We start from the raw sequence: 15,857 nt of genomic DNA on the forward strand, positions 1-15,857 counted from the left end.
ATAGATAGGTTAAGTGAGTGGGCGAGGTCTGGCAGATGGTTGGTAAATGCGAGATCATCCACTTTGGAAGGAATAATAGAAGAGCAGATTATTATATAAATGGTGAAAGATTGAAGCATGCTGTTGTGCAGAGGGACTTGGGAGTGCTTGTTTATGAATTGCAAAAAGTTGGCTACAGGTACAGCAGGTTATTAAGAACACAAATGGAATGTTGGCCTTCATTGATAGAGGGATTGAATTCAAGAGCAGGGAGGTCACGCTGCAACTATACAGGGTACTGGTAAGGCCGCATCTGGAATACTGTGTGCAGTTCTGGTTTCTGTACTTGAAGAAGGATATACTGGCTTTGGAGGCAGTGCGGAGGAGGTTCACCAGTTTGATCCCAAGGATGAAGGGGTTAACCTATGAGGAGAGATTGAGTTGCCTGGGACTATACTCTCTGGAGTTCAGAAGAATGAGAGGGGATCTTACAGAAACATACAAAATTTTGAAAGGGATAGTTAAGATAGAAGTAGGAAAGTTGTTTCCATTGGTAGGTGAAACTAGAACTAGCATACATTGCCTCAAGATTTGGGGAAAAGATTTAGGATGGAGATGAGGAGAAACTGTTTTTCCCAGAGAGTGGTGAATCTGTGGAATTCTCTGCCCAGGGAAGCAGTTGAGGTTTCTTCATTAGATATATTTAAGATACTGTTAGATAGGTTTTTACATAGTAAGGGAATTAAGGATTATGAAGAAAAGGCAGGTAGATGGAGCTGAGTTTACAGACAGATCAGCCATGATCTTATTGAATGGCGGGGCAGGCTTGATGGGCCAGATGGCCTACTCCTCCTATTTCTTATGTTCTTATGTTATGTACGACAGCGTGCCTCGTCTCCCCTCCTTCCCTTCTGAGTCACAGAGCCAGACTCAGTGCCAGAAGCCTGACTGCTGTGGCTTTCCTCACCAGGTTATTCCCCCCAACAGTATCCAAAATGGTAACTCAGTTGTTGAAGTGAATGGTTACAGGGGTACTCAGCACAGGCTGCCTATCCTCTTTCCCCCTCCTGACAGTCACCCAGTTACCTGTGTCCTGCACTGTGAGTGTAGCTAGCTCCCTGTATGTCCTATCTATCACCTCGTCAGCCACTCAAATGATCCAGAGTTCATCCAGTTCCAGCTCCAACTCCTTAACGTGGTCTGTTAGAAGCTGCAGCTGGATGCACTTCTTGCAGGTGTGGTTGTCAGGTTTGTTGAAGCCAATCGCACCAGTAGTCTTGTAGCAACTTCTTTCCTACTATTGTAAGATTATTGAATGGTTCCCTAGTACAATAAAATGGACACTTCACCTGACAACCGACCGTGTTATGACCTTGCACATTATTGCCTGCCTTCAATGAAATTTCTCTGTAACCATAGCACTTTATTCATTTATTGTTTTCCCTTTCATGAATTCAATATACTGATGTAATGAAAAGATAAACCATAAGACATAGGAGCAGAATTAGGCCATTTGGCCTGTTGAGTCTCTTCTGTCATTCCATCATTTTCCTTCTCAGCTCCATTCTTCTGCCTTCTCCCTTACTAATCAAGGACCTATCTACTTCTGCTTTAAAAAATACCCAATGATGTTCTAAATGAGTGTCCCTCTATTCTGAGCCTGCGCCCTCTGGTCCTAGACTCCCCCAACATAGACAATATCCTCTCAACGTTCACTCTATCTAAACCTTTCAATTTTCAATAGGTTTCAATGGGATCCCAGTTATCTTTCTAAACTCCAGCGAGTAAGAGCCATCAAACACTCTTTATGTAAAGCCTGAATATAACATCCTTATTGTTATATTCTAATTCACTTAAAATAAATGCTGACATTGCATTTGCCTTCCTCATTACCAATAGTTTTTCACTGTACCTTAGCCCTTGTGACAATAATAAACAAATAATAAACCTTTCTCTTCCTGGAATCATTGTCATGAACCTCCCCTGGACCCTCTCCAATGCCATCACATCTTTTCTTAGATAAGGGGCCTCTGCTTTAAATATACACAATGACGGCCTCTATAGCCATCTGTGGCAATAAATTCCAAACATTCACCTCCCTTTGGTAAAGGAAGTCCTCCTCACTCTGTTATAAAGGGATGTCTTTGTATTCTGAGCCTGTGCTCTTTGGTCCTAGACTCCCCTATTATTAGAAATATCCTCACCAGGTCCACTCTGTCTTAGCCTTGCAATGTCTGGTAGATGAGATCCCCCCTCATTCTTCTAAACTCTAGTGAGTACAGGCCCAGATTTATAAAACACTTCTCGTATGTTAACACTTTCAGTTCCAGGATCATTCCTGTCAACCTCCTCTAGACCCTCTCCAATGCCAGCACAGTCTTTCTTAGATATGGGGCCCTGTACTTCTCACAATGTTCCAGTTGTGGTCTGACCTATGCCTCAGAAAGCCTCACATTACATCCTTGTATTTACATGCTAGTCTGCTTGAAATAAATGCTTAAATTGTATTTTGCCTTCCTCACTGCCACAGTTTTCACTGTACCTTGATACATGTGACAATAATAAACCAATTTTCCAATCCCTTATACCACTGAACTAAGACTTCCAGTATTCAGCTCCACATGCCAAATAATCCTTTATCTGAGGTCTCCTAGCGTCTCCCATTTCCCTCTACAGATGCTGTCTGACCCAGTTAGTTCCTCCAGCTGTTTGTGCTTTGAACTAAATGTGTGTTGGTGGATGTAATGAGCTGGATTAATCAGACCCAACAATTTGCATGTCTAGGAGATGTGGTAATGGGTACAAGCACACCAAAGTAATTTAAGCCTAATTTATTATCATTAAATAGAATGCACAAATAAACCACAAAATACTACATAGTAAGTCACGAAGATGTCAGGGCTCAAAATTCTTAGTCACTACTCGATTGTTGTTGGGGGAACTCTGAATTCTGATTCGCTCATGAAACCACCCCTAGGTCATTGGTACCAATCACAATCTCTGGCCCTGGTTGAAGTTCGATGAAACCAGGAAAGACACTTCAATAAATACAAGTTTCATAAGTGCAGAGCAACCATGGGACAGTCAAACTCTTTGATCCTTTCTCTCAACACAGCTTGTCTTTTTTCAAATACATCCTGTCTCCATTAACACAGCGTTCAGCATAGGCTCATAAATCAATTAGACATTGTAATGGTCACTCCTCAGCCATTAATCCATTGTTTGGGCACAGCATTCCTTTGGATTTACAAAAGGATATTAATGTCTACGCACATAAATAATAAGCCTGAATGCAGACACTAAAAGAATCATCAACCTAGCTCTAAAAGAGACCAACAGACAATCTAGAGCCATTAACTGACCCCACATGAACGTCACCCTTCAGACATCCAACAATGTTTTATAGAATTTAATACAACAGTGTATGTAAAGGAATGACCTCCAATGTTCCAGAAAATTGCTGTTCCAGCACCACCAAAGTTTGAAGGCTGCCTGATTACTGGAACCTTGCTGACATTGCTTGCTGGAAAAAGGTGAACGACTGATTTCAATCGTTTTACAGTAGAGTTGTTGCCGTGCAAGATGGATAGTTAATCAGAATCATAATAATGTTTAATATCACTTGCATATATCATGGAAATTTGTTGTTTTGCAGCAGGAGTACAGTGCAATACGTAACAACTATTAAATTGCAATAAGAAATACATGTTAAAATGTAAATTAAATAAGTAGTGGAACAAGAAAGCAAAAACAGTGAGGTTGTGTTCATTCTCTGTTCAGAAATCTGATGGCGGAAGGGAAGAAGCTGTTCCTAAAATGATGTGTGTGTCTTCAGGCTCTTCTCCAATGGTAGTAATAAGAAGAGAGCACGTCCTGGATGATTGGTGTCCTTCATGACGAATGCCACATTTTTGATTTAACTTGAAACTTCACAGTTTTAAGCAGTGTTCTCTTCACTTCCCCCACCCCCACCAGCCTGTCCCAAGGCATGTTGCTCACTTCCTGTTGCAGACGGATCCTCCCCATGGTCTGCCGGACCCGCTTAACACTGCTCATTCAGACAGCTGGTTCAGAGAGCTATCCTCTTCTGGAGCTTGTTGGCCGCAGGGAAAAGCAGCGAGTGTTTACCAAGGACGTGCTCCACATTCCAAGCCTGGGGAGTGATGGAACAAGAAAGCAAAAGCAAAAACAGTGAGGTTGTGTTCATTCTCTGTTCAGAAATCTGATGGCGGAAGGGAAGAAGCTGTTCCTAAAATGATGTGTGTGTCTTCAGGCTCTTCTCCAATGGTAGTAATAAGAAGAGAGCACGTCCTGGATGATTGGTGTCCTTCATGACGAATGCCACCTTTTTGATTTAACTTGAAACTTCTCTGTAGAGAACCTCTGTAGGCAGTATGACTGACTCAGTGTCAGTCCCAATCACTGCCCCAGCAGTGGCATGTACTGAAGTCTAAATGCTGGCATTCACTTCCAGAAGGACCCAGGCAGTTGTAATCTTACGTAGATTTTTTTTTCAGAAGTAAATTATGAGCAGACCACTCTGCTCCTAAGGATGATTCGTTAAATTTATCTAACAGATCGACCTTGCTGCTTTTAGGATCCACATCTCTACACAGATGAGCCTGGAACTTGGAACATATAGAGAGATATAGCACAGAAACAGGGCATTCAGTCCACCAAATCAGTCCTGACCATCAGCAGCAATGCTGGTTGATTCTCCCCATATTCCCATCAAATTCAATTTCAATTTGACTTCCCAGTCGCATTGTCACATGTCTGTCCATGGCCTTCCCTACTACCATGATGAGGCCAAACTCAGGTTGGAGGATCAACACCTCATATTCCATCTGGGCAGCCTCCATCCTGACATGAACATTGATCTATCTAACTTCAGCTAAAGACTAGCCCCTTCTCCCTTTTTCCATTTTCCATTCTGGTTATCCTGTTCCTCCTTTCTTCTCATCACCTGCCTATCACCTTCCTCTGCTGCCCCTCCTCCTTCCCTTTCTCCTATGGTCTATTCTCCTTTCCTATCAGATTCCATCTTCACCAGTCCTTTACATTTTCTACCTATCACCTCCCAGCTTCTCACTTCATTTCCTCCCTCCCCCACCAACCCACTACAGTACCTCCCTCCTCACCTGGTCTCACCTGTCACCTGTCAACTTGTTCTCCTCCCCTCCCCCATCTTCTTCCTCTTACTCTCTCTCTTTTCCAGTCCCAATGAGAGGTCTTAACCTGAAACGTTGACTGTTTATTCCCCTCCATAGATGCTGACTGACTTGCAAAGTTCCTCCAGTATTTGCAATTTGCAGCAGTTAATTAACCCACCAACCTGCATGTCTTTGGGAGGTGGAAGGAAAGTGAAGCACCCACAAGGTCACAGGAAGAACATGTGAAAACTCCACACTGATAACATCGGAGGTCGGGATTGAACCCGGATCTCAGGGGATGTGAGACAGTGGCTCTATTGGTTGCATCCCTATGCATTAGGGTGTTTAGTGAGCCCCACCTTGTGCTCAGGCCAAGGGGACGTGCACTTGAACCCCAGAATCTCTCACCCACTGAATGGTAGAGATGGTTTTGCTTGTGACTAGAAGGTATAGAGCCTTGCCTGGGGTCACTGTCTGTCTCCAGTGTGTGGCAAAGCTTCACTTGAACTTCAGAAGCTTTGCTGAGAGATCAGCTGCCTGGTTCCTTTCTCCAACTGCTGTAAGTTTACATGATGTCAGAGGTTACAATGGGAAGTGTTACTCTGAAACTCTGAGGTTAACAGCCTGAGGCGATAAGGATTTGGCCCTGTTTCATAATTTGGCAAATGAGCCCAGTAACCAAAAAAAGATTAGGAAGGCAGATTCAGGCAGGCTGAAGTTGACAACGGCAATCAGGCGTACACTGAGCATTTCTAATCTGTGCTGATCTCACTTGTTTAAGGCCAAAAACAGCCAGAGAAAAAGAATTATGCCATGTAAGTGGTGAGTTTTATTTTTTAAAGTGTGATCTTCAGAATCAGAATTATATTTTTATCATTGACTTATATGGCATGAAATTTGTTGTTTTCTGCATAAAATTGCCATAAATTAAAAACAAAAATTACAATAAATTGCAAAATAAAGGAATAATAAAGTAGTGTTCATGGGTTCAGGGATAGTTTAAAAATCTCATGCAGAGGTGAAGAAGCGGTTTCTGAATCACTGAGTGTGGGTCTATACAGATCTGTACCCCTTCTCTGATGGTAGTGACACTCTCTTGTCTTGTTCCTGATGTTACTAACTAGAAGCAGGACAGTTTCTAAATGTGTTTCCTCTCTTTTGCTTACACTCTACTCTGAGTCATAGAGTTATTAGTATAGAAATAGGCCCCTTGAAAAGGTAAAGGGCTACAGAAGAAGGAATCTGATTGGAGAGGAGAGGGGACCAAGATGCCCCATCTAAGCTAGTCCCATTTGTCTGTATTTGACACACATCTCCTAAACCTTTACTATCCATGTACCTGTCATTGTGTCTTTTAAATGTTGTTATTGTACTTGCCTCATCCACTTGCTTTGGCAGCTTGTTCCTTGTCTCTGTGAAGAATTTTTCCCTCAGGTCTCTTTTAAATCTTTTCCTTCTCACCTTAAACCTATACCCTCTAGTTTTAATTCAATTTCCTTGGAAGAAACGACTGTGCTTTCAGCCTATCTATGCCCCTTGTGATCTTATACAACTCCATAAGGTCAGACGTCAGTCTGCTACACTCTTAAAGAAAAAGTCCAAACCTGCCTAAACTCTCGCTATAATTCGGACCCTCAAGTTCTGGCAACATTCTTGTAAATCTTCTTTACACTCTTTCCAGCTTAATAATGTCTTTGGGAAATGAAAATAAAACAAAAACTGCAGCTGTTGGAAAGGCGAAAATGTTGGATACCCAGCAGGTCAAGCAGCCTCTGTGAAGAAAGAAGCAGTTAGCTAATTCCCTTTCCACAGATATTGCCTGACTTGCTGAGCCTTCTGCATTTCTTGTTTAAGGCATGGGAAAGAAACAGAACTTTTTCCCTTTGCCATCTGCAGGGTTGATCTGTGCCCCAGTAGAGATAGATCATAACACCATAAGACATAGGAGACATAAGACATAACACCATCAATTCTGCTCTGCCAGCTGGGAGCTTATCATACAACACCTGCCCCCTTCCCTTCTCCCTAATCGATGGAGGACACAGCACCAAAAGATATTCACTGCCTAATATCTAAACAGACAGTGGGTTATCAATAGGACACGCTTATGATTAGTTATAGAAAATCCACACAAAATGCTGGAGGAACTCATCAAGTCAGGCAGTATCTATGGAAGGGGATAAATAGTTGCCATTTCAGGCCAAGACCCTTCATGAGGAATTGGTATTCACCTGGAATTGCAGAGTACCTCCATCATTTTTTGTGTGTTGCTCAAGATTTCCAGCATTTTTATGTTTGGAAGATGCAGTCCTTCAAGTCAAGTCAAGTCAAGTTGCTTTTTATTGTCATTTCAACCATAAACTGCTGGTACAGTACACAGTAAAAATGAAGCAACATTCCTCCAGGACCATGGTGCTACTTGAAACAACATAAAACTACACTAGACTATGTGAGACAACTCAAGGCTACACTAGACTATGTAAAATAACACAAAAACTACAACAGACTACAGACCTACACAAGACTACATAAAGTGCACAAAACAGTGCAGGGCAGTACAATAATTAATAAACAAGACAATGGGCACAGTAGAGGACAAATTTCAATATAATAATAAATGATGTAGATGACAGTCTAGACTCTGGGTATTGAGGAGTCTGATAGCTTGGGGGAAGACACTGTTGCACAGTCTGGTCATGAGAGCCCGAATGCTTCGGTACCTTTTGCCAGATGGCAGGAGGGAGAAGAGCTTTTGTGTGAGGGGTGCGTGGGGTCCTTCACAATGCTGTTAGCTTTGCGGGTGCAGCGTGTGATGTGAATGTCTGTAATGCCCTTGCACTGACCCTGATGGGACAAGGTACAAAACAAGGAAGAATCTGTTCACAACAGAGGAAAGCTGAATCAGAGTGATTAGGATTTCCTAAGGTCAAGTCACTGTTTTGCAAATCTTCCTTCCCTATGGCACCTCCTTCAGTTTCTCTCTCGTCAGCATAAGCTCATCGTTCCTTCTGCTTTGTTGATTCTCTTCCTCACTCCAAAACTCTTTTTTACACTTGTACCAACCTAATGCTGTAGGAAACTTTCTGATGACCCTCTCTGAGTTTTCCAGCTTCACCTGACATGACAAGTTAGTTTGTTAGGAGTGATTCCAGAGCAAAGACTTACTCCTTTCAAAGACATTAAATTGCGTTCCACAATTGTCATGGTTAGCATAGAGGTGGTGGGCAGACGGGTCTGTTTCTGTGCTGTCTTAACTTTGATTCCATTCAAATTCATCAGCAAATAAAGCAGTGATAACTTGCCTGCAGCGAGACCTCCATGGCAGCCAGCCATTCGTTCAGAACAGTCAACTAATGTTGACACTGCGAGACTGGCTGTGAATGACCATCTCTATCAATTAAGGATCAAAGCACTCACCGTCTCTTGCCATTCAATGGCATTACCATCACCAATTCATATCAATCAGGAGCAAATGATAAAGATTAGTTTTATTTGTCACATGTACATCAAAACATACAGTGAAATGTGTCATTTGCATCAACGACCAGCCAGGTCAAGGATGCACTGGGGGCAGCCTATAAGTGTCACCATACTTCCAGCGCCAGCAAAGCGTACACACAACTGAGTAACCCTAATGGTTATGCCTTTGGATTGAGGGAGGCAACTGGAGCTGCCAGAAGAACCCAATGCAGTTATGGAGAGAATGCACAATCTCATCACAGACAGCAGCGGGATCTCAGCCCAGGTTGCTGGCACTGTAATAACATTATATGAACCACTACACTGCTGTGCCACCCACAGAGTGGGCCATTTGCTCTGACGAGGTACAAAACACTAAAGAGTCCATTCACAACAGGGGTAAACAACTGTGATGAGTAGATTTCTGCAGTTCAGTCGGTGAACCTCCCCATTGCCATGTTGAAGAGGGTTAAGGTTAGGGTTGAAGAGGAGCAATATGTGTACAGGAAAGAGAGAGGATTTCAAAGATCTACTAAAATGAAGAGAATAGGCAGGGCCTCATGACTCCATTGAGCACTGGCCTAAATCTCTGCTGTAGGTCTCCGACCATTGCTTATCTGTGTTCTTTTCTCTGTTCAAGTGAGCTGAATCAGAATCAGGCTTATTGTCACTGACTTGTTGTGAAATGTTTTGTTCTGTGCAAAGACAAGAAAACTAACTCAAAGTTGCAATCTAAAATAAGATGAATAAATAGTGCAAAAGAAGAATAGTGAGATAGTGTCCAGGGTCCATGGAAGGGAAGAAGCTGTTCCTAAATCATTAACTGTACATCTTTAGGCTCCTGCACCTCCTTTCTGATGGTAGTAATGAGAAGAGTTCATGCTCCATATGCTGTACTCCTTCACTTAAAGAACTGCTGTTCTGCATTCAGAATAACAGTTACAGAGTCACAGAGACATAGAGCATGGAAACAGCCCTTCTGCCTACCATGTCGACCTTTCAGAACCCATTTTTACATTAATCCTACCCTAACTTATTTTGTTCTATCTACATTTTCATCAGCTCCACCTCTACAAAATTTTATCACATATCTGACCCTTGGAGCAGATTGTGTTAATTAAGTTACTGACCCTCATGTTGTTGAGACGTTGGAAGAAACTGTAACAGGACTTTGTGGGAGTTTTGGCATGGACTGGATGGACTGTGGGGCCTGCTATGTAATACCCAAGTGAAGCCATGTGGTCATGAGCATGCAAACTCTATGTAAACAACTCTGGAGGTTAGGAGTGAAACCAAGTCACTGAGACTGCGAGACAGTGGAGCTAGTAACTGTGTAACTATGCTGTCGATTGATGGGTATGTTCAGGATTTTTATATACTCAGGGAATTAAGCAGCAAGGGGTTAGGGCAATGAAATGTCAGTGAGGTTTGATCTGTATACCAGGATAGGAACAAGGGGATGGGTCTTGGGGGGTCTTTGGTACTCATCCTGATGAGTAGAGGATGTTAATTAGACAGGCTAACTAAGTGCTCACTGGGATATTGGGAAGATCCCTATGTTATATCCTGTGTCTTTTGTGTAGTAACATTGAACATGAAGGATCCCATGTGCTCTGTTCATGGACTGTTTGTCACACTCCCATCAGGGAGGAGGTACATGGCATCCAGGCCAAGACCATCAGACTCAAAAAACAGTTACTTTCCCTAAGCAGTAAGGCTGATGAACACCTCCACCCACTACCCCACCTCTCCACATTCTCAACCACCGCTACTTCATCATTTCCTGTCAGTCACCTTGTGTATAGACATTCCTGCACCTTGTGTCACTTTATGGACATACAATTAATCTATGTCTATCTTCTCTATTTATATATTGTTTTACTATTGAGTTCTTTACTTTATTATGCTTTTTGTGCTGCATCGTAACTGGAGTAATAATTATTTTGTTCTCCTTTGCACTTGTGTACTGGAAATGACATGAAACAATCTTGAATCTTGAATTGTGCAAAATATATAATCTTTAAATATAATTTCTTTAATAAAGAACTCCAATCCTTTCCTTGGAAAAATACTTGAATGACTTGTTTCATGGTATCTGATAAAAAGTATCAAAAAGAGGGGTGACACAGTGACATAGTGTTTAGTGTATGACAATTCCAACAATCTGGATTCAATTCCGCTGCTGTCTGTAAGGGGTATGTACCTTTTCCCTGTTATTATGTGGGTTTCATCCGGGTGCTCCGGTTTCCTCGCGCTTCTAAAGAGGTATGGTTTATTAGGTTAATTGGTGTAATTGGGCATCACGGCCTCATCAGGATGGAAGGGCCTGTTGCCGTGTGTACTTTGAAACAGATAAAAATAAAAATGAAAAGTCAGTGTGTAGAAGGGTGAGTCAGCTGCCTACGATGTGGTGTCTGTGGTTAGTCCTCTCACTTCACTTACAGTTAATACTTTCCAATTAAAATTTCCCTCAGCCTGATTTATTGTTATGTTGAAATGTGAAAACGTAGCAGAGAGGAATGGGATTAAAACTAACTTTGTAGCTTGGGGAAGGGCAAACAAGCAAGCAAGATGGAGACATGAAATGACTGGGTTTAGTCACACTGGGAAAGAGGAGATGGTCAGGATCATAAATACAAGCAATTAAAATACAGGGAAATGTTGATGTAGTTTTTATGGGTACCATGGTAAGCGTATGAACAAATGATAGGAGGACTGGCCTTATCATCTTGAGTTCAAATCCCATACTGTGGGGTAAAAAAACTGCTGGAGGAACACAGCGGGACAAGCTGCAACTGAAGATGACTGGTGTTGGGAAGAAATCTGTTGACATTTTAGGTCAATACTTTACATCACAACTGAGAGTAGAGAAGAAAGATAAGATTGTTTTGTAAGATTTTAAGATAAGATTAGTTTTATTCAGAGAGAGTGCAGAGGAGATTTACCAGGATGCTGCCTAGACTACAGAGCTTGTCTTGTAAGGATAGGTTGAACAAGTTAGGGCTTTTCTTTTTGGATATGAAGGAGGATAAGAGAGATAGAAGGAGAGATAAGGGCTATGTAGGAGGGAAGGGCTAGATTGATCTTAGAGTAGGTTAAAAAATTGACACAACATTGGGGGCAAAGGTCCAGCACTGTGCTCGAATGTTTTATGTTCTATTGTAAGATGAGATAATCTCCCCATTGGTCTCCACTTAGGTGCTCTGGTTTCTCTTTCTTTTTTTTACATCTTTTTATTAACTTTAAACAAGCATAATAAGAAAAACATCAAGTACAAAGAGCTTGAGAGTACATAATTAATAGGTTAAAGTACAGATACAAGCAGTTGATAATCCACATATAATAACCTCCCAGACTCATAGTGGTTACAGAAAATGGAAAAAATAAGCTCTGGTTTCCCAAGGGTGTGTGAGCCAGTATATTAATCAGTTATTGGAAATTGCATCCAGTGGTAGAATCTGGAGCTGTTGATGGGAATGTCATAGATTCACAGTCATTAAAAAGAACAGCACTGGAACAGCCCATTCAGTCCACCTAGTCTGTACCAAACCATTTAAACTGCCTCTTCCCAAAGAACTCAACTGGACCATAGCCCTCCATGTGCATGGGGAAGAGTGAAATGGATTTGACATTAGGATAGGATTTGTGTCAATATGCATGGTTTGTGGTCAGTGTGGACTTTGTGAGCTGAAGGGCCTTTTACTCTATCAATGACTCTACCACAGGAGGTTTAGAGAGGGCTATAGGACAAACACAGGCCAACGTGCCTAGCTCAAGTAGACAACATGTTCAGCAGAGACAAGTTGGGCTGAAGGGCCTGTTTCTGAGCTGTATAACTTAATTAAAGCAAATTATGGAGAATAAGAATATAAACTGAAGAGGCCATTTTCTGGGTAACTACAACTTCCACAATAAACATTGACAAATTTGTTTTGGCATTGGGGAAAGCAAATGAAATTGGAAGGTAAATGGGGTAACCTCAGAGTTAGTGGACAAACCTTGGAGTTGATGGGCATGCAAGAGGCTTGACTTTAACATCTGAGTTGTTTCTTTGCCGTATCTGTTTAGGCCTGGACTTGCTTCATGCCTGGGCTTAATCCATGTTCAATTCAATCTGTGCCACGACTTAATCTGTGTCTGGTCTCATTCTGTACCTGGGCTCATTCCGTGCCAGCAAGACTAACTGCAGATCCTTGTCCATGCAGGACTGTGGAAGTCAACAACCTTCCGGTGTGAGGCTCACAATGCCAAGGGAGTCGCCACCTCCAGGACTGCCACAATCAGAAGTAAGTGTATCCCTGTGGTGTCAGCGGGTTTTCAGTGGACGTTGTGGGCAGATATTGTTGCAACACCATGTGCCCTGGTTCATGAAACACAGATGGGTGCGGTGAAGGTCAACCCTCATCATTCTAGGGCCATGACCTCTGGGATACCAGCAGGGTGACTGTGGGGGAGCAGAACCTATCAGCAATTGATGTGTAGCATATGGAATATCACCAGTCTCAAGGTCTGAAAGGAGTATCCATTGATTACCTTGGGCTGAAGAGGTTACTGCAGACCGTGATGCAAAGCTGAGACAGAGTGAGCAATGGGGAGCAAGGTACTCAGGAGGTGGGAGTCTTGAGGGGAAGTTTACCATAGGAGATGATGTCCATGGGGTCTACCTTAGGATTGAGGGTCCAATAGGGTAAATCTCAGGAATAAGGTCCCAATGAGGTCCAACTTAGGAATGACGATCAGTGGGGAAGTCTACCATGGAGTAGGCTCCGCCACAGAAGGAGGGTTTGAGTGGAAGTCTACAACATAGGGTGGAGTCTTGGGCATGCTACAGAAAATGGTGATGAAGGTGGTCTACCTCATGACAAAAGGTCCGAAAGGAAATTACCACAGGGGATGGGGTCTACCTCAGGGGTAGGGTATGAGGGGAGGTCTACCACAGGGTGTGGGGTATGAGGGAAAGTCTACCACAGGGTGTGGGATTAGAGGGATAGTCTACCACAGGGTGTGGGGTATGAGGGAAAGTCTCCCACAGGTGATGGAATAGGTGGAAGTCTACAATGGGAATGGGTTAGGGGGAAGATTATCACAGGTGGTGGGGTACGATAGGATATGTACCTCAGGAGGTGGGGTACCAGGGCGTCTATCACACAGGGTGGAGTATGAGGGGAAGTCTACCACAGAGTGGGTTCAAGGTGAAATCTACGGTGGGTGGTGGGGTTTGAGGGCAAGTCTTCCACAGAGGGTGGGGTCGAGTGTGAGTCTACCTCCAGGGCGCGTTCAAGGGTAAGTCTATCACAGGAGGTGGGGGCAGGGATAAGTTTACCATATGTGGTGGGGATTGAATGGTAGTCTACCACAGAGAGTGCGATCTAGCATGGGGGTGGGATTGAGGGGAAGTCTACCACAAGGAGTAGGTTCGATAGTAAGTCTACCACAGAGGTTGGGATCAAGGGGAGATCTACAGCAAGGAATGTGATCAAGGGGAAGTCTACCACAGGGGTTGGGTGTCATGAGGTCTACCACACGGTCTGGGATCCAGAGGAAGTCTACCACAATGGGACATCTACCACAGATGTTGGGGGTGAGTTGAGCGGAGGTCTACCACAGGGAGTGGGTCGAGGGGTGACTTACCACAGTGGTTTGGGGTTTTAAGACTATAAGACATAGTAGCAGAATTGGGCCATTTGGCTCATCGAGTCTGCTCCACCATTCAATGACAGCTGATCCTATTTTACCCTTCTCAGCTCCACTCCCTGGCCTTTTCCCCATTACCTTTGATGCCATGGCCAATCAAGAACCTATCAATCTCAGACTTAAATACACCCTACCATCTGGCCTCCACAGCTGCTGTGGTAACAAATTCACCAGCCTCTGGCTAAAGAAATGTTTCCACACCTCTGTTTTAAACGGATGCCCCTCTATCCTGAGGCTGTGCCCTCTTCTTCTAGACACCCCCACCATGGAAAACATCCTTTCCACATCTACTCTGTCTAGGCCTTTCAAGATTCGAAAAGTTTCAATGAGATTCCCCCCATCATCCTTCTAAATTCCATCAAGTACAAGCCCAGAGCCATCAAATGTTCCTCATATGATAACTCTTTTATTCCTGGAATCATCACTCTGAACCTTCTCTGAACTCACTCCAATGCCAACACATCTCTTCTTGGATCAGGAGTCCAAAGCAATTCACAATAATCAAGGTGAGGTCTCACCAGTGCCTTATAAAGCCTCCCTCACATCCCTGCTTTTATATTCTAGAACTCTTGAAATGAATGCCAATTTTGCATTTGTCTCCTTAATCACTGATTCAACCTGCAAGTGAATCTTTAACCAAGCTGCCTCCAAACAATCAGCCAATGCTGTAATTTTCCTGTAATACCATGGGCTCTTAACTTGGTAAGCACCCTCACATGTGACACTGTCAAAGGCCTTCGGAAAGTCCAAATATACAACATCTATTACATCCCCTTTATCTATCCTATTTGTAATCTCCTCAAAGAATTCCAACAGGTTCATCAGGCAAGATTTTCCCTTAAGGAAACCATGCTGACTTTGTCCTGTCTTGACCTGTGTCACCAAGTGCTACATAACCTCATCCTTAACAACTGACTCCAACATCTTCCCAACTACTGAGGTCAGGTTAACTTGTCTGTAATTTCCTTTCTGCTGCCTCCCTCCTTTCATAAAGAGTGAAGTGACATTTGTAATTTTTCAGGCCTCTGGCACCATGCCAGAGTCCAATGATTCTTAAAAGATCATTACTAATACCTCCACAATCTCCAGAACCCAAAGGCGTAGTTCATCTGGTCCGGCTAACTTATAAACTTTCAGGTCTTTCAGCTTTTTGAGCACCTTCTCCCTTGTAATAGTAACTGCACTCACTTCTCTTCCCTCACACGCTTCAACATCTGGCACACTGACAGTATCTTCCATAGTGAAGACTAATGCAAAGTACTCATTTAGTTCATCTACCATCTCCTTGTCCCCTGTTATTATTTCTCCGGCCTCATTTTCTAGTGGTCCTATATCCACTGTCATCTCTCTTTTATTTTTTATATACTTCAAAAAACTTTTTCTATCCATTTTGTTAATGTTTGCTAACTTGCTTTCCTATTTCATCCTTTCCCTCTTAATGATTATTTTAGATGCTATCTGTAGTTTTTTAAAAGTTTCCCAATCCTCTATTTTCCAGCTAATTTTTGCTTGTTTGCATGCCCTCTCTTATGTTTTTACATTAGCTTTGACTTATCTTTTAAGCTATGGTTG

General features: G+C 42.8%; 1 protein-coding gene across 2 annotated transcripts in view; it reads left to right on the plus strand.

Moving 5' to 3' along the window:
• Window positions 1–15,857, plus strand: part of axl (AXL receptor tyrosine kinase) — a 177,862-nt gene that overhangs the window by 63,360 nt on the left and 98,645 nt on the right. For both annotated transcript variants that reach the window (XM_073029426.1, XM_073029427.1), the window contains exon 5: window positions 12,797–12,877. In XM_073029426.1, the coding sequence (XP_072885527.1) occupies window positions 12,797–12,877 (81 nt within the window). The remainder of the gene's footprint in view (window positions 1–12,796; window positions 12,878–15,857) is intronic.

This window comes from Hemitrygon akajei, chromosome 25 (genome assembly GCF_048418815.1).
Source record: "Hemitrygon akajei chromosome 25, sHemAka1.3, whole genome shotgun sequence".
NCBI lineage: Eukaryota > Metazoa > Chordata > Chondrichthyes > Myliobatiformes > Dasyatidae > Hemitrygon > Hemitrygon akajei.